The sequence below is a fragment of the Pteropus alecto genome, unplaced genomic scaffold (genome assembly GCF_000325575.1).
Source record: "Pteropus alecto unplaced genomic scaffold, ASM32557v1 scaffold152, whole genome shotgun sequence".
Lineage (NCBI taxonomy): Eukaryota > Metazoa > Chordata > Mammalia > Chiroptera > Pteropodidae > Pteropus > Pteropus alecto.
In genome coordinates, this window is record NW_006432227.1 from 12012100 (window position 1) to 12033108 (window position 21009).

The 21009-nt window shown below is 48.6% G+C and overlaps 1 protein-coding gene across 1 annotated transcript in view; it reads right to left on the bottom strand.

Annotated features, from left to right (window-relative positions):
- The window catches only part of TRIO (trio Rho guanine nucleotide exchange factor), a gene marked incomplete at its 5' end in the record, with an annotated part of 308650 nt that overhangs the window by 10679 nt on the left and 276962 nt on the right, over positions 1 to 21009 (bottom strand). Inside the window, 12 exons of the mRNA XM_025043545.1 lie at positions 1458 to 1705; positions 5688 to 6463; positions 8717 to 8894; positions 10763 to 10954; positions 11819 to 11896; positions 12076 to 12126; positions 12814 to 12906; positions 13457 to 13546; positions 15432 to 15501; positions 17619 to 17722; positions 19375 to 19441; positions 20535 to 20683. Of these exons, the coding sequence (XP_024899313.1) occupies positions 1458 to 1705; positions 5688 to 6463; positions 8717 to 8894; positions 10763 to 10954; positions 11819 to 11896; positions 12076 to 12126; positions 12814 to 12906; positions 13457 to 13546; positions 15432 to 15501; positions 17619 to 17722; positions 19375 to 19441; positions 20535 to 20683 (2096 nt within the window). The remainder of the gene's footprint in view (positions 1 to 1457; positions 1706 to 5687; positions 6464 to 8716; positions 8895 to 10762; positions 10955 to 11818; positions 11897 to 12075; positions 12127 to 12813; positions 12907 to 13456; positions 13547 to 15431; positions 15502 to 17618; positions 17723 to 19374; positions 19442 to 20534; positions 20684 to 21009) is intronic.

Here is a 21009-nt window from a genome sequence, read left to right on the forward strand (position 1 = left end):
AAGCATTAGGGAAAAGCTGACTCGTCAACTGACACAGACACACGGTGACAGAAAGCTTCAGTAACCATGACCTCTACTAAGAATACTTTTCACGATTCTCAATAACCAGGAGGTAAAACCAATGCTTGGTTCAATCAATTTCAAGGATTCAAGATAAAGGTGCCTGTGATGGTTAATTTTGTGTATTAACTTGACTGGGCCTATGGATGCTCAGCTACTTGGTCAAACACCATTCTGGGTGTTTCTGGATGAGATTAACATTTTAATTGGTAGAGTTAAAGCCTATTACTCTTCACACAGCGGTAGGCTGCGTCCAGTCAGCTGAAGGTCTGAGCAGAACAAAAAGACCAGCCTCTCTGAACAAGGTGGGATCCTCTAGTGGAATGCCTCTGACTTTATCTGCACCATCGGCTCTTCTGGGTCTCAGCCTGCTGGCCCACCCTGCAGACCTGGACTTGCTGGTCTCTGTAACTGCGTGACCCAGTTCCTTATAATAAACCTTTCTCTGTCTCTCTTTCTCTCTCTCTCCCCCCACACACATCTTGTTGATTCCATTGCTCTGGAGAACGCTAACGAAGGACCTAACAACATATTTAGACAAAAACAAAGTATAAAATGGGATTCTCGAACAAGGAGAAACGGGACAAGGGGCTGTCAGGGAAGACAGGCTCCCTGTAGCCTGAACTTAAGCCCAGCCTCCCTGCGGGGTCAGGGAGAGGGGGCAGCACTGATCGCAAAGGCACACTGCGGGGCTGGCTTGCCAGCACGCCCGCCTTGCAAACCCAGCCAAGGGCACAGCCAAGCCTGGCGAGGACCATGGCCACTGTCAGCGCTCTGGGTCCGCGTTTTTGGGCTGAAGTCTTTGGAGGCTTCAAAAATCACCAAGTCTGGCAATGCGTCTGCTCTCAGAAGCCACGCGGCTGACCCCTTCTGCAGCTGGAGAGGTTCAGGTAAGGAAAGTTTCTGAATCCAGCACCTATCTTTTGTTTTCTTTAAAATAATGTTTAATGCAGCAAAATCGGTTTCAAGTTTCTTAACTGAATTAGCTTTCCAGTATACATAAGGTAAGACACCTCGTATCTTTACGGGCAGCTTACAGAATGAGTATCTTCACTGACGTACCCCAATAATGAGTTAGGGGTCCCTGGAAAGTCCTCGACCTCCCCCCACCCACACCAGACAACCAGGGACTAAAATGTTCTCGTGGTCTCTCCAGTGGCCTGAGGACACTGTGTCTGCCAGTGCAGGTGATTAAGAGAACCTGAAGAATGGGCCTGACAGGTGGGAAGCCACCCCGTCTTCACCGTGGGGGGCCGCACTGTACTTGGACGTGCGCTCACACTGAGAGTCAGGGGCGCTGCCTTCTCACAGTGGGCTTCGGCCTCCTGGGGCCCTGGGGCCCATTTTCGCTTGTCCTTCCGCCCCTCCACCCCCCAGCTATCCTGCCGGACGCTCACTTGAGGGTCCCATCGGGATTCTCCACCACGACTGTACTGGTATGCCCCAGGACGAAGCCCGGAATCCAGCCCTCGGCTGCGGGGCACTGGTCAGTGGCGGCTCGGAACACCAGAAACATGTTCTGTTGATTGCTGGCCAGAACTTGAACGACCTCTCCTTGGTAGACGTTGATCTCATCCTCCTTCACTGCCGTGTAATCGTGTGTCACCAACATGGTGGAGATGTTGCTACTGCTGCTACTTTCACTCTGCAGAGGGAAAGACGGAGAGAAAACAGGCAGAGGGGGACTGAAATGAGATCCGGTGGCACCGACGCGCCGGCCAGTGCACCGTGCCGCGGCGCCGCGGACCAGGGGCCGCCAGACAGACACCGAGGCGCCCTGCACGCCGCCTCCACACTCTCCTGAGCTAGCTTTGTGCTTTTTCAGCCACTGAAAACCAGAGTTTCTCTAGACAGCAATTTAGGAACCAGCTCAAAACCAATCAGTGCAATGATGGCATTTCACGTCGGGAAACTTTCAGCCCCATCTCCTCGCACCTGCGAAGGAACGGCTCGGTCCTCGGGGTCGTGCCTCTGGGTCCTATCTATGTCACGGTGATGTTACTGTGACTCTCATGCTCATTTAAACAGGTGTCGTTAAAGATTAGATCACGAGGGAGCCCCCACATCGGCCAGATACGATGTCCTCCAGAACACGTGTTCCAGGATGCTGCTGAGCTGCTGGCAAGCCTAATCGTTCCCACCTTTTTCCCTTCTAGAAGAATGCAGAATACCTAAAAAGGAAACCAACCACTGTTCTGCTCTGAGGGACAGCTACTCGGCCTCCTTTACGTGTCCCTTGGTGGCTGGCTCCCTTCTGAGCTCTGAGTGCGCATGATTCAAGTGTCTCGAAGGCACCGTTGCCATGGGAACACATCACTGAAGATCTTAGCACAACGCTGGCCCGAGACTCAAGCTTCAGCCACAGCCCCTGATGGGGGAAAGCCTACCTCGCACTGACCCTGCGGCCCTAGCCGCGCCCGATCGTTTTGGGTCACTACTGTGTCTTCAGTGTCCAGCACAGTGACTGACATGCAGCAGGCACTCAATCCACGTTCAGTAACTTAGTCAAGGAGGCAAGATTGCAAATGTAAAACAGAGGTCATTTCTTAAGGCCACCTACCCGGGCCCACAAGCTGGGTGGTATTAGGTGGAGAGTAGAAGAAACACCAGTGGCAGTATTTGTCCCAAGTTGTCATTTACCAAGTGACCCCTTTGTTCCAGGAGAGGAGGAGGAAGCTGAGACCACTGCCATATCCTAATCTACCTCTTGCCCTATCCCCTCTACCAACAGTCGAGACAAGAGCATGGTGCCCAGTGTCCTGCCCCCGCTAGCTGGTTCTCAGAGGCGTCCACCAACGACGCTGTCTGGACATTTATGGATACCCAGGACTCTGAAGGCGCTAGCCTCTGCCGGACTCTGCCGGTTGGTGTAGATGTGACTGCCAGACAACCCTCTCACATGCCTGCTGGCCCTGAGCTACTGAACGGGTATTAGGACACACCAGAGCAGATGGCTCACTGCTGCCATCAAGCCAGCGTGCTGGGACTCAAAGGCCAGGCTCTGACTCTAGGCCCACAGTGGAGCGTGGATTAAACACACCAGCGTGCCGAGCTGTCATTCTCGCCTCGGCCAAGGGGGCTGTCGTGGGGTCCTGCCCCCAAGGGTGCCCACGCTGTCCTCGTCAGGCTTCGGCCTGTGCATACTCATTGTACAGTTTTACGCTTTTAGTACATACTTTAGTATCTGACTTACATAGCAACATCCAATAATTTTGAGACTACAGAGTCAAATTTGCTAGTAAATGTAAACAAAAAGTAGCTTCTGTGGCACAGCCACTTTGGGTAATAAAGTATACCATAATTTGAGTATTTTGCCACAATAGAAGCAATTAGTGTTTTCTGAACACTTCCCATGTACAAGGCTAAGTACTCGGCATTTGAAATCTATCTTGTCCAATGCTCACGACCATTCTGCCAGCAGGCACAATCATCACCCCCTTACGAAGTGGGAGGTCAGGGGTAGGCATGCACTGGCCCCCTGGCCTTCGAGAGGAAAAAGCAGAGCTGCATTTTACTGCTGCCCAGGGGACGGGTACAAGGGAGGTTCTGCATCCACATCTGGGGGGCTGGCACAATCACTGTCTGGGTTGATCCATAGCACTCCACTCTTGCTCTCAGTAGAACTTTCCAGAAGGAGGAAGAAGAACCTGGGTTGTGCGTTAGGCTCAGCTGCTTGGCTGTGACTGCAGACAGCTCCACGGAAGTGGTCAAGAGGAAGGAGGCCACCGCTGACCCGCCAGGAGGATAAGATGGCTCAAATGGGTGGGAGCAAGGTGGGGTGACAGTTCCTTTTAACTGAAATACTTAAGCGTCCAGAGGCAAAATCCCCATCTGAGGCCTCTCCTGGTCCTTCCAGGCCTCTGGGGGCATTTCTGTAAGGCATTCTGACCCATTGAAAACACTGGCAATTTGCCTTTCCAGGTTATCTGCCACACAAGAGAAAGTAAGAGACAGAAATAAGAGGTAACTTTTGCAACTGAAAACTTGCCGGAGTACGTGCCACACGTGACTGTGCCTTTGTCTCAGAGTGAACGTCCCGGGAGGGAGCCAGGCGGTGGCCGTTACGCATGTGCACTCAGGGGCGCACAGGCCAGCACGGGCTCCCGCGCTGGAGCGGCTGGGTGTTCATTCTGAAACAGACTCTGAGAGCGCCTCGGGTGCCTAAGGGAAAGTGTCCAGGCTGGGAGGCGCTTAAGGGCTGTTCCCCGGTTGATTTCGTTAGGGGGCGCAGCTGCGAGGCGGGCCTGCACACCGAGTATTCAACTAGGTGCTGACAGATGGCGTCACTGGGCCCTCTGCATCTTTTCCGCTGGCTGAGTCGCGTTCTGACGCTCACGGGCACACCCAGCATTGCAAACCTAACGAGCGGGCCGAGCTGTTGTGCAGGACGCAGCAAGGCACCTATGACACGCATGCTGGTGACGGCCACTGTGGAGGCTGCCTGCTCGACCACGTGGTTTTGAGATTTAGATTGGAAGGTACCAAGATCCATTTCCTAATTTCTTCCTCAATTAAATATAAAGTTTAACAAAATACATAACAGAAAACAGGAGGAAAAGATAAGGCCAAGTTAACCCAAACAAGGCATTGACAGAAGTCCAGAGGAAAAAGAGAGACATGCAAAAGCCAGATTTTTTTTTTTTCATAAAGAGAGACACAGACCCTTTTAGGGAAATGTATTTAAAAATTTATAAAGCGATCAAACATACACTCATTAGAACAGTTGTGTTCCCTCACGCATGCCTTCAGGAAGGTGTTACGGGTCGGGCCATCTACCGTGTAGGAAACAGTTGGGTGGGAGAGCGAGGAAGCCACGAAATGGGGGAAAAACCCACCACAGCAACCCCTCTGCTTGAGAACATGACATAGGTGGCAGGCAAAATGAGGGTGAGGATGCCCGGAGCGCCGCAGCCCGCACTGCGCCCCCTGCTGGACAGAACGCGGACACGCTCTCAGCCGCCGGCGGGAGACCCATCTCCAGATGCCCTAAAGCAGTCTCTCTTCCAGAGTGAAACTTTGGGGGGGGGGGGGGCAAATATTTCCACTGGAGAGATTCCTTCCCCCCATTTTGTCAGATTAGTTTGCTCTGAGTTGCTGTTGGAAGTTTTCTCGAGGGACTTTTTTTTTTTTTCAGCAGATGAGTCAAAAATGCTGCAAAGATAATTTAAGGCATAAAAGAGCACGACCAAGCGATGAGCAAAAAAGCTTATAAAGTGTAGGCTTCGATTTAAATAGGAGGTAGACAGCAAGGACACTGACCCCTCTGAAAAAAAATGTGTGTGAGGAAGGCAGGGGCGAAAAGAAAGGTCCAAGGTAGTCTAGTCTGTTGGTCAGAAACCGGAAAAGACTCAAAGATGCTGCATTCAGAAGGTTAATGACTGGCTTTCTCGGATAAGGAGACACACAAAGCGAGGAGCGAGTTAGTGGAGATGAGGGCGGCGCCGTCCGGAGAGGAGGGTTAGTCCCAGCGCTGGCGGCCCGGGCCGCGGCCGTCCAGGTCCAGGCCTGCGGACGGCGGGCACGCGTGCGGAGCCGGGTTAGTACGGAGCGCGGCGGCGGGGGGTTTAGAAGAGCTGGCGGGACAGAGGCAGTGGGGCGGGCGGGCGGAGGCTGCCAGGCATTCTTACCCCGTTGCTCTGGGTGGACTGCACGGACTGCTCGCTGGCCGAGGAGCACGTGCTCATGCGGTCCGTGTCCTTGCCGGGGGCCGCGTGGCGGTGCGCCTGCCGTTGGAGGGAGTCACTGTCCCCCGGGAAGGTGAAGGAGCCCGGCCGGCTGGCGGGGGAGGCGGGGATGGAGCTCCAGAAGGAGCCCCCCTTCTGCAGGGGGCTGCTGGGGGGGAAGGGCTCCTTGGCGAACGGAGACGGAGACGGAGACGGGAAGGCGGCGGAGAGAGGCGAGTTCAGAGGCGAGGCGGCCCCGGGCCGCGGTTTCCCCAGCGGCAGCGGGCCCAGGCCGCGCGGCTCCTTGGCGTGTCCGTCCTGGCTGGCCTGGCTGGCCTGGCCGGCCGCCGCAGCGCTCCCGCTCGACTTCCTGGGGCTCTCAATCACCTTCATCTTGGGGATCTGCTCCGCTTCTCTGTCGGGCCCTTCGGACTGGCCGCCGAGGGGGTGCCTGCCGGGCTGGCCGGGGCCAGCCTCCGGGGCGAGGCCGCTGCTGGGAGGAGGCAGTGAAGGGCCGGGGCTGGACGTACCTGACATCTTGTCTGCCTCTGCCTGGCTCGAGGCTGCAGAGGAGACCAGCACGGGGGAGTGGTGTCGTACAGGCTGGGGGATCCGGGAGGGTCTGCTTCTGCTCGAGCTGGGCAGGCCGCTGCAGCTGCTGGGGCCACTGCTGCTGGGGGCCCCGCCGCCCCCGCCGCCCCCGCTGTGGTTCCTCTGATACTCGATTGGTGACGTCAAGGCTGTAAAATACACAAGGCACAGTGGAAGAGATTCGGTCAGGCCACTGAGAAAGTGTCCTCATGGGGCGAAGGGACACGATGTGACCCAAAGGGAGCACTCGCTGGGCGTGAATGCCCCCCCAGTCAAGTCATGGGGTAATCCACAACTTCGGGTCCTGTAAACACCCGCCCGCCCATCCTGGAGGCGGCGCTGACACCCGGTGCATCAGTGAAGGAAAAGGACTTCAATGCCACCGAGCTGTTGACGAGCCAGTTAAACGGACTTGATCGAGGGAGTGTGTGAGTCGATGGGGGCAGGAGAAGGCCAGAAGTGTGCAGTGAATGCGGACAAGTGTGAGGGAGATTTTAACTGCCCGGGAGCAGCAGGCAGAGCCTTAGCAGCCCTGCCAAATGGGAAGAAACTGAATAGGCCAGAGGACCCCTGACAAACTGCGGGAGGCCCTGTGCTGCCAGGGGAGATGACTGGGAGCCCACAGGTACCAGCTGGCTCCTGCACCCTGGGAAAGGTTAGTCCAGCTGCCGCAAAGGTCTTTACACCAGAGACCGGTTAGGCAAAGAGCCTGGCTGGGAGTTAAGGAGTCCCCTGGTCCCCACACAGCAGTGGGGTATGGACTGCTTTGTTTTGTAGTCTGTACACGAGAGACATGGGACAGGAAGGAAAGAGCTCTGCAAACTCCCTCGTGGGTCATGAAGCCATCTCCCCTCTTGGCTTTAGTGATTACTTTGTTACATAATCATCGGCAGGAAACCCCAGGAAATACGCCAAATGAGATACATGGAAACAGATTTGTAAAGTGTAAAAACCTTTGAGAAATACAACAATCAGGCATAGCCCCTTCCTGCCTGGGAGGCATCAGGCATGTGTGAAAAAGCATCCTGGAGCCAAATAACATTTTACAAACTCCCCCTTGGCCAAAGCCTCTCACAGGAATAAGGGGAGAGAGAGAGCAGGGGGGCTGCCAAGCCCAGAGCTTCTGCTCCAGTCCTGATGTCATTCGATCCTCTGGAATCACTACCTAGACCAAGTGTCCAGGGAACCATACAGCATGGCCGACTTACCTGGCAATTTGGAAGCAGTTCATTTTATTTTAAAGAAGACTGTAAAAGTTTAATAGAGATTTCCCAATAGTTACATGCTGTAGATCGTCATTTAATGCACCACTTAAAACGCTACGTTTAGAGTCTAGCATTCACTGTCAGAGGAGCTAAACTTTTTTCTGCATACACAGGAACCATTCCCTAATCTCACGCATCCAATTCTAACTGCAAGCGGAAAAAATGATCAGTCTACGATTTGGACAGGAGCCTGGAGTTCACGGCCAGGCAGCTCATTACCATCTGGCTCCAAATGCCACATGACCCTGTCTTCTCACCGAGTGCCTGTGTTTCTGGCTCTTGACTGTCACACAAGGTGTGAATGTGGTTTTGTGATGACAAAGAAATTACGATGTCTTACTGGACTGAGGCACAGACATAGAGCATGGACGTGGATGAAAAGACAAAGAAAAGACGTGGAGATCTTCAATGATCACCAAATCACAGCCGGAGTCGAAGTCAGCGGTCACGAAGAGAAGCAGTGTTAGGTCACAGATGTAAAGTCACAGTAGTTATCCACAATGTAAGGTCAGAGTAGTCACTCCCGGGGTGGAGAGGACACTAACCCCTGAGGTGTTTTGCACCTTATTGTTGCATTGTGTTATTATTCTTCTGAACCTCTATAATCACTCATGTCATGGAAGGTACTATGTCTTGTTTCAAGGAGGAGACAGGTTTGGATGTCCAATGCAATGAACACAAATTTTAAAGTTGCACTTGAGACTGTCCCCAACATGTCTGGCCAGTTCCATCTGCTGCCTCAGTTCTCATGCATCCCTGAATTAGGACAGGGCTCTGGTGCACGCAGGCTGTGGGAGACCACGTGGGACAGGAGAGAACAGGGCAGCTACGAGGGCAGGTGCCTGGGAGCCAGAGTCCACGTGAAGTCCTGAGTCTGCTGCCAACGATTTGGGGAACTTTGGGCAACTTGTTAATCCACTCTGTGCTCCAGTTTCCTCAGCTGTGGAGTGCCTGCCACACACGGTGGCTGTGAGGATGCGGGGGAGCGGCGTGCCGCCGGGGCTTAGAATGGCGCCGGCCACAGCCTGAGTGCTCGGTCCGTCCTGCCGTCGTCTTTTGTAGGTGAGAGAGAAAAGGGAAACAGAAACGAGTGCGTGAGGGAAAGAAAACTCACACCCAGTCACAGAACACACTCACCATTTAAAAAATTGCGCTGGTTTTCTAAAATTTGGTTGATTTCATGGATCCACGTTTGCCGGACGCTTGGACTGGACGAATGCAAAACGAAGGTCTCCGCCACGTCGCCCGTCCGCGATGTCAGGGCAAATTTACAGGGGTCGTTTTCCACATTTTCCTCTAGGCAAAGGCAACTCACCTGCAAAAATTTAAAGCATTATTCCCAATAGACAAAAGGTGAAGCAACCCAAGTGTCCATCAGCGGATGAATGGATGAATGAAATGTGGTCTAGACAGTGGAATGTTACTCAGCCTTAGAGGAAGGGCCGTCTGACACGTGCTAGGATGTGGACGAACCTGGAGGACTGTAGGCTAAGTGAAAGAAGCCAGTCATAAAAAGACATCCACACAGACAAGGTCCCTAGCGTAGTCAAGTTCCTAGAGACAGACAGTAGAATGGTGGCAGCTGCGCGGGAGGGGACTGACAGTCAGTGTTTAATGAGTATGGAGTTTCAGTCTGAAAGATGAAGAGAGGCGGGGTGGGGGGGAGTGGGGGTGGGGAGGGTGACGGTTGCCCAGCAACGTGAATGCACTTAATGCCACTGAGCTATACATTTAAAAATGGTTGAGACGGTAAATTTTATGTTATGCACATTTTACCACAATAAAAACATTCAAGCACATTTATTCCCACTGGTCGGCTGCAAAGTAAAGTTCATCCTATGTCAGAATTGAAACAACCACACTTTGGTACAGGGAGATTAACAAGAGTTTAACCAGTAGTTTGAACAATTAATTAGAAAAGTGGGCCTGGGATTACTCGTTTGCAAACCTCCTACACAAAGACCCAGTGTTTATCAGCTCTCCAGGAAGAAAATGACGTCATTTAAAAAACCTTGAATATTAATATAACTTGTGTCATGGAGTTATGTGTGACATGGCACGTAAAAGAATTTTTCTGAAGCAGAATATGTAAATTAGTGTATAAAGAGAATTTCTATGGTGATAGTGATTTTTCTGTCAAGAAACTTAGGAAAAGAATGATGAGACGTGCAGGCGAGGGATGGGTGTGCAGTGGTGACCACGGACGGGCCTCGAACGGCCATGGCAGGACGGCGGGAATGCTGTGAGACAGGAGAGGGCCCGCAGCCCAGCTTCGTGTCACCTGGCTCTAACGCCTCCCCAGGCTCGCTGGGCAGAAGACCCGCCCCCGGCCTGAAGTGGGAGGCCGCGTGGAGGCTGCTGGAGGCGGCCAAACAGATGCCTAAGTGTGTGGCACTGGATGGAACGAGGTGTGGTGTCCCGCCTGTGTGCCGAGGCCTTGGCTCAGACGATCGAAGAGGTTCCCTGTTCCTGAAAGGGACCCTGTCAGCTTAGGCACAAGGAAGCATGTCCCTGCTCTGACCTCAGGACCTGCACAGCTGCAGAGGAAGAATGGGGGGGCAGGTGGCGGGGGGCAGGCTGTACCTCCCAGGGACCCTCTGCTGGGACCTCAGGCCTCTTCCTTTGCTTTTCTCTGTAACCCTTACAGGACTCGTGGCTATTTGCAATTACTTTCTTTGTCTTTTTCTATCAGAGAGCAAGCTAGTCCAGGGTACAGGCTCCTGTCCTCTCCGTGTCTGCAGCCCACGGCCCGCACTGAGTGCAGTATGTCCTTGCTGGACAGACGCTATGTCCTTGTTGGAGGGAGGGAAGAGCAAGGCACAGGGTGAGCTCTCTGCCCTGGTCCCAGAGCAACGCTCCGAATCTGTGCCTCTGAACTTACATAAGCTGTACATGGTCCTAGAGAAGGTGGAACACAAACACCTAGACCAGTCTTCATCACGGTAAAAAGGAGCAGCAGTGGCCACACAGAAACTCGTGAGGGAGAGGCCACTGTAGAAACGGACCAGAGGCAGATGTGGTGAATTTAAAGGGTCTGAACCGTATTAGAAAATTCTCCAAATATTTAATAAACTAAGGATCAGGACACATCATCGTTAGAAAGGAAACAGTCCATCGGCGTGACCGGCACCACGTGGGCCCTTGAGAAAACACTGCATTACCCAAGTCACAAACACACGGTACCTTGATACTGTTCTTAAACAGGAATCCTGGCATGGAGAAGCCCTTTTTTTTGTCAAGTGGCTCACTGAAAATGACAATCTGTTCGAAGAGGAAGACCCGCCTCTCTTTGCAGCGAGGCAGAAGTCCCGTGTCTTGGTCTGTGACCAAGAATGTGTCTTGTAAGAGCAGCTTGCCCTGGGCAACAATTTTACCCTAAAACGAGTAAAAGGGGCAAAGGAAGAGGAGAAAACACATTAAGATACATGAAGTTGTTTTCTTTGAAGTTTCCTCCTACAAATTAACATATACGTCTATTAATTTATACAGCTTAAGTTTTTCTTTTTGTTATCATGAGTTTTTGGCCCCGAAGAGGACAATTAATCTAAATAAAATTGTTGCCAACTTTTGTATAAACCACTGGCCTGTTGGCGGGACCCAGGGAGAGATGCACCAGGATCCATGTTTTCAGAAGCTCTCCGGGAGAGAGAGGGCGTGCTTTTTTGAGAGCCACGGCAAAAGAACTTGAAACCCGAATCTCTAGCAAAACGGTAGGCGAGAAAAATAAAACCTTCTCCTGTCTCCTTACCCAACAGTCAAGTTAAAAAAAAGATGCTGGTTCTGAATATCTTGAGGATACTACTAGGTCATGTGTAATATGAGTCATCTGGCAAACGACTCGCAGAAAAGTCTGCTAGGCTAACGAACACAGCGACCCCGAGGTCGGGCTCCCAGGGGTGACAGAAGGGCAGGGGCCCCCTGCTTCCCACTACCTGCCGGGGAAGGAAACTCCGCTCGTGTGACAGCACAGGGCCCAGGAGACAAAGCAGAGTCCTGCCTGTTTCCGCCACGAGGCGCAGGGCTCTGAGCAGAGGATGGTTGCGAAAAAGCAAATCAAAAGCGTCAAAAAAAAAAAAAAAAAAGAGGTGAAAGACTCTATCGATCAGGCTGAAGGAAAGACAGAGAAGACAGAAAACAAGCAAAAGGATCAGCTTTCTACACGTGGAGGTAAAGAATCCCACGCAAGGGACAGTGACAGTCGGAGCCCGGAGCAAGGCTAAAGAGGAGCAGCCGCATTACGTCGAATCCTTGCAGCCGCCCGACGCTCATCATGTCGCTGCACCGCTTCGGCACCATGCACATGACTTCCACGGCTCTCTGCGGGGGAGGGGTCGGAGGTCACCTTCGCCCCGCGCTCGGGTCCTCACCCGCCCACCCTGCGGCGTGCGCGGGGCACAGCCCGGGGGTGGAGAGACCTGCCGTTGCCCCGCCCGGGGACAGGCTGCTTGGACACGCGTGGGGACAGCCTGGGGGAGACCTTGGCGGGGCGGAAGTACCTCCAGTTCTGATGTATCCAGACTGGCTTTTTTGGAGTACTTGAGGAAGTCCTGCAAGGGAAGCGGACAGGAGGCGGTGAGCAGGGTGACGGGCACGCAGCAGCTACCCCAGGACCTCGCGCAGCGGGCGCCTGGCACTGGGCTCGGCGCTTCGGTTCTATTTTCTCATTTTTCCCTCCCAGTAACGCAAGGACAAGGTGCCCTTAGGTGGATTTTGGCTGCAGGAGAGCGGAGTCTATCTCAGAAGATACTGGTTCCCGTTTCAGTCCGAGACAGGTTCTAACTTTTATACGTGAAGGAATCTCAATGCACTTAAACAGTCACTTTTACTGTGGAAATTGTGTTGTGCGGAGGGATTTAAATAAATCAAGGCTATTGCTGAGCCAATAGAGAGAAACAGGCATGGACTGCCATTTTAATTTTATCCAAGGCTCCAAGAAGATTAGAAAATATGTCGCTAGGATTTTTACCCCCTGTGGTGGGGTAAAAAGTTCGCTTTAACTGACTGACAACTGGATTCAGAACTTGATGTAAGTGAAACATTGAGAAAACAGTGTAAGGTGTCTCATTAAATTAAAAAAAAACACACACGAAACCCTATTCTGAAATATTTAAAATCAGAAGTAACGAGACTTTTTTTTTTTTCCACAGAAACGATTCCCCCCACCTGCCAAGCACTCCCTTCCCTCTCACCAAACTGACTCTTGACACCAGGATTTACACCTGGCAAAGCCTCACCTTCAGTAACAGCTGGTATTTCATAATTCTCTGCACTGGTTTGATTAACAAATCTGTGAGTTGCAACCTGTGGCCGAGGCGCTGCTTTAAGTCCTGTGGTTTTAAGGAGGGAAAAAAAAAAAGACCTTAAGTGTGTCTTTTAAAGGGTGATTTTGTAATCCTTTTAATTGTCAGAAGTGCTAAGCATACCACAAAGTAACGGGAGAAGAAGCTACACTACACAAAAACTATTTCTCAGAATGTCCAAGCTTTACGCTTTAACGTTTCAGAGCTGTTTTTCAACATAGTCTTTTAAGCTTAAAGACCTTCTTTCAATGACTGTCCTTTATTCATACAATATTTTCATTTTAGGCTAAAAATTTAGATTATGACTTATTCTGAATTTATAACGAGTCTTAAATTTAAAACTGATTGGAAAAAACCCCATATTTTCACAATGACCCATCTTCTAAATGCTAAGGGATATAATCACAGATTGGATTCATAGTCATTTCTTTGATTTATGGGAAAGAAACACAGGTTCAGAACTCTTATAACTGAGGCTAATTTCCTCAGGATTCCTGGGAAACAAATGATGTCTAAAATTTTGAAAATCAACTATAACAAAGATTCAGAAATAATTCGTTTCTATCTCAGGTCTTACCTCAAAAAAGGTATCGATGTATTCTGAGACTATGTGCTCGGACTTTGGTTTATTTTGACAGTAGACTATGTACATGTGCAACCTTCTCTCCTAGGAATGAAAAAGGCGAACAGACGGGTTAAAACAATCGGACGTTCAATCAGAGTGCAAGAGCACACGCACCTTTCAGCACATTCAGAAAGGAAATTTCTTAAAACTAAACTGAATGGCTTAAGCTCCTGGGAGCACATTCCAGATTCATGGCGCAGATTGGCAGCTCCCCAAACGGCCCTCCATTATTGCTCCCTGGGATCTATCGAACCCCTCACTGTACCTGGCAAATACCGGAGGCAGTGCAAGAACACGGTTCTTTGCATTAAAAGAAGAATCACTGCTACCCCCGCTTCCAGCCCTGCCAAAGGGCCTAGAAGCCTGGCTGTGTTTAGTAGGGAAGAAAAAGCTTTTAAGTCTCACATGCTGAAGGCAGGAACGTGTAGATGGTGAGCCACCCTTAATCTGAGGATCCTCCAAGTGTGGTGTGCACACCCCTGGTGTCCCCGAGGTCCTTCAGGGGATCCATTAGTTCGACATTATTTTCAAAACCACACTAAGATGTCATTTGCCCCTTTCACTGTGCTGATGTGCAAAGCCCATGGTGGGTGAAACTGCTGGCATCTTTGCAAATAATCGTCACTGCCACGCGTTCGCAGGAAAAAAATGCCAGTTTCACCTTAAGATGTCCTTGGTGAAGTAATAAAAATGCACTTTATCAGAACTGAATCTTGGGGTATGCATCTTTTTAACGTTCCTGTGACCAAGTGGACACACCCGTTCACGCTTCCGCTGAACACGGCTGGCTTGGAGGGAGCACCTGTGGGCGGGAGCTGCGAGCTGACTCCGCTGATTCTGTGGACCGCCACGTTTACCCGGAGTGCCGGGCACAGATGGCAGTCACGTACTCCTGGGCACCTGGGAGGCGCTTCCTTAAACTTGAATGAGCCTGTTGTTTTGAAGCAGACAACTGGCAGTGTCTGTTAATAATGAAAACTTGAGCTTTCAAGCAAAGAGTCAGAATGCTGGAAAATATGCATCTGCCACCATGGACTTGACAACACGTATTTTTCTGAAGGGACGGGTGGTATCATCAACAAATCTCATTTCCTGATATTGTGTCATGAAATGCTCCAACACCTGGAGGATTTGTCTAAATCAGAGAACCGGTATCTCCCGACTGGCCAGTGCATGATGTCACAAGCTCGTGTATGAGTGCAAGGCAGTCCAGTGGCTTTCAGTGTGACAGCGAGGGAGAGGCTCACCAACGGGTCTTCAAGTTCCATGCTGCAACTAGCCTCTAAGAACTTTTCACGTGTTGAGTTTTGGTGTAGTATCTAAGAAAACTATATCTGAAAAGGCTACATGTCTGCGAGAGGATGGATTTTCTCTTTCATATATTTTAACTAAAAAAATTGCAATAGATTGACTATATAAGCAGATATAAAAATCCATCCATCCTCTATTAAGCCAGACCTTAAAGAGATTCGCAAACATATAACTACGGTCACTAATTTTTTGAAAATATGGTAATTCTTCCTTAAGAAAACCCCTTTCACATTAGCACAGTTATTTTTGATCACACATATACTTAGCTACGACGTTAAACCCCTGCATGCAGAGGTGCATCGCCATCCCCACCAAGCCCGTTTGCCTACAGACATCCGCAGACATGTTCCTGCTTCTGCTTTGGCTCTGACCCCCTTCTGACCGCTCTGTTGTAAGCTGCATGGCCGGGGGTGGGGGGGCAGGTGACCAGAAGAGCAGGTCATTCATATCAAGAAGACCAAGACGGCATTTCAATTCCAACCAGCTGACACTGCATAGTGAGGTTTCATTCTTGACATAAGCACTTTGGTAAACTGCAAGTTTGCCCTTAGTCTGACAGACCAATTACCAAACATGACGATAGCGGACAGAATATAAATAACACTACTGTACTTACATGTTTCACAAAAAGGGATCCTAGTTTTTCCGGATCTTCAAGGCACTTCTCCAACTCTCCTAAAAAAAAGCTAAAACGAGGAGCAATATTAAACCATTTCCAACATGGCCTTCTAATTTTAGACTGAAGTTTCTATTTTCAGAGTTGTCTGTTTTGACACGAGCTGTCGGGAAGTATAAAGTATATACTTAACAAGTGAAAGGTACACAGCCAACACTGTTAGGACAGAAAGCAAAAGGAGACACAGTTAAAAAAGACGAGGCAGAATGACAGCATCCCTTAGCTGGCAACCTTCCCTTCCTTTGGACAATTAACATTTTTGTTTCGTTTTTTGTTTGTTTGTTTGTTTTTTAATAATACGAGCAATGATATCCTGGCCGAATACTGAGAGAAAAATGTTTCAAAGCAATTTTTATTTTCAAACAGTCCTTGTACCTATGAGTTTCATATCCTTTCTACGGTAATTTTTAAGAGGCTCAAATTGGATGATAGCATGTAAAATACTGAATATGTTACCCAAAATAGTTTTATAAAGTTTTCTCAAATATTATCGAAATCAATTGCTAGGTTACAAATATTAACTGCCACTAAAATCAAAATTAGGTATGATCACAGAAATAAAATAGTTGTGGACAACTGCTGATCTTCTGGGCTGTGGTTGTCTTTAAGATGCATACCTACCTTATTATCACTAACATATGTTGGTATTTATGCTCAGTGTTTTATTAACCTGAAAACGTGGCTACCAGTTAATGCTGTGTTGAACTGTCTAGCACTTGGGTAATTATTTCCCCTAGTTCTGCACACGCCATGACAGATACAATCTCTGGGTGCAATTTCTCTGTCTGGTCGTCCAAGACAACTGTGTGATTTTCCTCTTCCCTGCCACAGCTTAAAAACCAGCCTTGGGAGTAGAAGTCTAGATAATAGCACCAAATATTCCTTTTTAAATTGGTTTCGCTGTGGACTTTCAGTACGTCTACAGTCTATAGAGCTATCGGAGTGCTGTCTCTGAAGCTGACCAATCATTGATCTGAATCTAACTGCATTAGGTATTACAGGAGATATAAAAATTAAGACCCTGTACCTGGGTTTGAGGGCTTTACATTCTATTAGGTAAAAATGAGTTAAATATTGAAATAATAAAACACTACTTGGCACGCCGTGGCAATCCCTCCTTACATCTGTATAGTATGTTATAGTTCCGAATGCACAGTTACAGGTGTCATCTGCAAGGACGAGAGCGCGTTTATGATTCGAGTGATCGAGTCTAACGGAGCAGTGAGCATCTGACGGGCTTGGAAAGTGACAACAGCAGGCTGCAGGGCGAGGCGGCTGCGGGGCACGTAAAGACGGGAAAGCAGGGGGCCTGTCCACCTAACGGGGAACTGGGCAACAGAGGGTGGCCGGAATGTTCCACAACATCAGCAGCTGGCATAAGGCGACGCCAAGATGACGAAGGATTTTAAAATTAAGGGCAAGGTGACCTGAAGGGACAGATGTGTGGCGACCAGCTCTGGCGGGCTGAGGCAGCTGCGGGAGCAGTGGCCCCCACATGGATCTCCCGATTAGGACAGGCGTGACACCTGTTCTGGGGTCACACCTGATTTTCACGGGCGATCGTGTCTACTTTTTCCATTAAAGCTGAACTGGAAAAATGAGCATCTTCGACACCCTCTAAAGGTAGTAATGTGTTTACTCACGAGGTGGCTGCAGTTCACTAGGAACGTTTACTGAGCCTTACTCTGTGCTGAGGATGTGCTAAGGGCTTTCACACGTATTAACTCAGTCACTCTTCACCAAAATCCCATGCAGTGGGTCACACTACGACCCACGCTGTGTAGCTGAAGAACATCAGCACAGAGAGGGGAAGCAAATGAACCACGGTCAGGCCGAGGCCGTGAACCCGGGCAGCCAGGCTCGGCGCCAGTGCTTCTAGTCAGCCCTACACGGGTCCCCTGGATTGACCGGCATGATGGAGCCAGGACTCTTCCCTGGGCCATGAAATGCTACCGCAAAACAGCTCGGCCCACTGGTATTTCTTTTGCACCCACTACCGCCGTGAAGCTACACAGGGGATCCAACGGAAGGGACCAGTGAGCATCCTTCGCCGTCCGCCCGACGCGCTGCCGTCTGGCAGGCGACAGCGCTGCGCACACTGCCGAGCCCGAGGCGGGCGTTACGTACTCTCTGTGCCAGTCGTAAATCTGGTGGATGTTGCCGAACACGATCTTGTCCTTCCCTTTCATGTCATCGGGGACGCCATCCTCCTTCATCAGTGCCATGTAGCCCTGCGGTTATTTAGAAAATAAGTTTATTTACTGAACACGTCTGGGTCAAGTAATAGTTTACTATTTAATAGCCATTAAGGACGAAACAGACACGTACTCTTCCACGACCCATTTTAATAAACAAACAGAAACCCTCTAGGAAAAGTATCCAAGTGGCCCTTGGACAACTCAGGGGCTTGGGGGCGCCGACCCCCGTGCATTCAAAAATCCATGGAGAACATTTGACTCCCCTAAAACTTAACTACTAATGGTCTACTGTTGACCAGAAGCCTTATGGACAACATAGTGGATTAGCACATATTACGTATGTTATATGTATTATATACTGTATTCTTAAAATAATAAGCTAGAGAGAAGAAAATGTTATTAAGAAAATCATAAACAAAATACATTTACAGTATTTACTGAGGAAAAAAATCCACATATAAGCGGACTCATGCAGCTCAAATCCATAGTTCAGGGTCAAGGCATACACTTAAATGAAGTGTGTGCTGTTACATTTATTGCCATAAACTTCTCTCCCTGACCTGTTTGGCATTCATAGATCAAAATTCTTCTGAAGAAGTTTGAGGAACTGAAGAAGTCTAAACAAATGTAAATGGTTTCATAAAACAAATCATCAGTTTATAAATATTAAATATTTGGCCAGAAACATTTATTTGAGAAATTCTGAGAAATCTGTTCTCAGCATTTATCGTATATAAATAGATTTTCATTTCTTTTTGGATTATTTACATAATTTGTCAAATAAGGATTAAACAATATTCTTTTCATAAACTGATTTTTAAATAATAGTTGATTAAATATGTTGCTAAAATGTAGTTAAAACTTCTATTTAACTCAAATGGAATTCGGCCTATACAAAAACCTCTTAAGAATTCGGGTTACTTTTATTTTACTGTTAATCAAACATCTCTTCAGACACAATTAATTAACAGTTGTTACTTTTCATTGAATGCAGACCCCAAATATACTGTCCTGTACATATTTGCAAAGCTGAAAAAACACGATAAAATTTTATACTATAAAAAACAGCTTCCTGATGAGTCGAGTTTGTGAATCTGATTATGCTCTGAACTTAATGGCAGGGAAAAGCCTGCAGATGGAGATGGTCCTTGATCCAGTATGAAAGGCAGTGGTTTTGCCGCGACGGTACGGGGCATAGCGCCATGTCGGGCAATGAAGATGGTGAGACATGTGTCCTGTGAAAACTAAACGAAGGACCTGGTGTGGCCACGGATCCTTCTCTGAACCCGGGCGGATTCAGAATGGACCTGAATCAGCAGCTGGACACACACACCGGCTTTGTTAACCCATGATGTTCTCGCTTCTGTGATGATACCCACTCTTGTGAAATATTCAAAGGCAGAGTTCCCATATAATAAATAACGATGGTTGGATATGATAATTTTGAAACTTAAGTATTAAAAATAATATGCCAGATACGCTATGCAAAAAAAAGAGGCCTTTAAAAGTGAATACAGATTGTTAAAATAACTGGCTAAACTTTTATTTTTCAGAAATACCTTTTCTCTGTCAAATACTTTTAATAAAGTTTTTTGAGGAGGTGTCAGTGCTAAACTGCCTAATGCAATACCCCTTTGACAACTCTGGGGGCTGACACCGGCTGTTAAATCTCTGGAAACATGTACCTCAACCACATAGCCGAGGTCCCGCACGTAGTCACGCTCTGTCTCCACTAATTCTTGCAAAACGTAGCTAGAAAGAGAAAGAGAAAAAGTGTTTACAACCCAGAGTCTTCATTTTCTAAATGAGTTCTTTTGCATTTTTGCTTTTGTTAGGTCACACTCTCCCTGGGACTGTATAACAACATATTGAACTTGCATAATTGTCTCCAATTCTGAGTGTCCTGAATCACTCAAGGTTCATGTGGGTGACCCATGGGACTTGTAGAGGTTGCAAGACACTTCGCATTCGGGGCAAATTCCCACCACCAGACTCTGATCACATACATGGACAACTGAGAGAAGCTTAGACGTAACTTTGTTATAAAGGCATGACATTAAAAGAAGCAGGCTTTTGTTATTGTTCTCTTTTTAATGATTAAGTCATTATAAGCTTCATTGGGCATACGAAAAAATTTAAAGCTTTCGGTCTGATCACATGATTTGAGAAGTGTTTCTTTATATAGGTTCAATAACTGCTTAACGCCACTCAGATAATAGAGGGCAATTACTTGATCAGTGTAGCACATCTCAGTTGGCCTGAAACCATTCATTCATTCATTCAACCATTCGTTCATTCGACTGATTAGGCACCTCCTACGTGCCAAACATCGGTCATTCCAGCACTCAGTAAAACCCGGTTTCTGCCCTCAGGCAGCTTATGAGTTCTCCTCTTCACCAAAGGCAAGTTCAAATCCCTTATAATATTTTTCAGGACTCTTTTTTCCCCACCATAAGCAGCTTTACTGGAACAGAGAATCACTATCACTCAAGTAGGTTCTGAAAACATCCAGGTTTTCGGGACTGTATCTAATTTTATGTTGCCTTTTTGCCGTCACAACTATGTACACAATAGAAAGCATAGGACTTTCTCACCAGAAGTGACAGAAGACATTCTGTCTCCTATAATTCTCATTTCTCAATCATGTATGATGTACAAGTGGCACAGTAATGACTGCAGCCATGGCCTGCTGCACGCTCATGAGCCTGGATGCTCTGCAGACACACGCACAGTTACTCAGAGACGTGGGGTTGCCTTGCTGGGCTGATTCAGACATGAACCCCAGTCATGTGACAAAGGCAGGAGGAAAGCCACTAAACAATGACTATGAAGGCGTCTGTCTTACTGCCGTCTCTTCAGAGAGCTGGATTTTCTTTCTTCCATCTCGTCGATGGGCGAGGAGGAGGAGAGAAGGGAGTTGTCTGAAGGATTGAAGGAGGGGCTGCTACTGTCTCCCTGGTCGACCAGGAGTGAGCTGGGACGGTCCTCCAGTGCCTGAAAGACATGAGGTCACCGATCATGGTTCTGTCTGCAGTTATCAGAGGCGGAAATCAGGGTAAGGAAGTCCCATACTCAGGAGGAGATGCAGAAGGCCTGACTATAAATTATAAAATCTATGTTTGTGAAATCGCACAGTAGTTAACGACAAAACTCCCCAACATTCATTAAAAATTGAGTAAGACGAGCTGGATAAAAGAGGAAAGTTAGAATGAAAAAAAAAAAAAAAAGTGAGTTTATATACATTGACACAGTCTGTTCCAGGTCACAAATAATTAGAAAAATATACAACTTGTTTACATCAGAGCACCACACTGTACTGT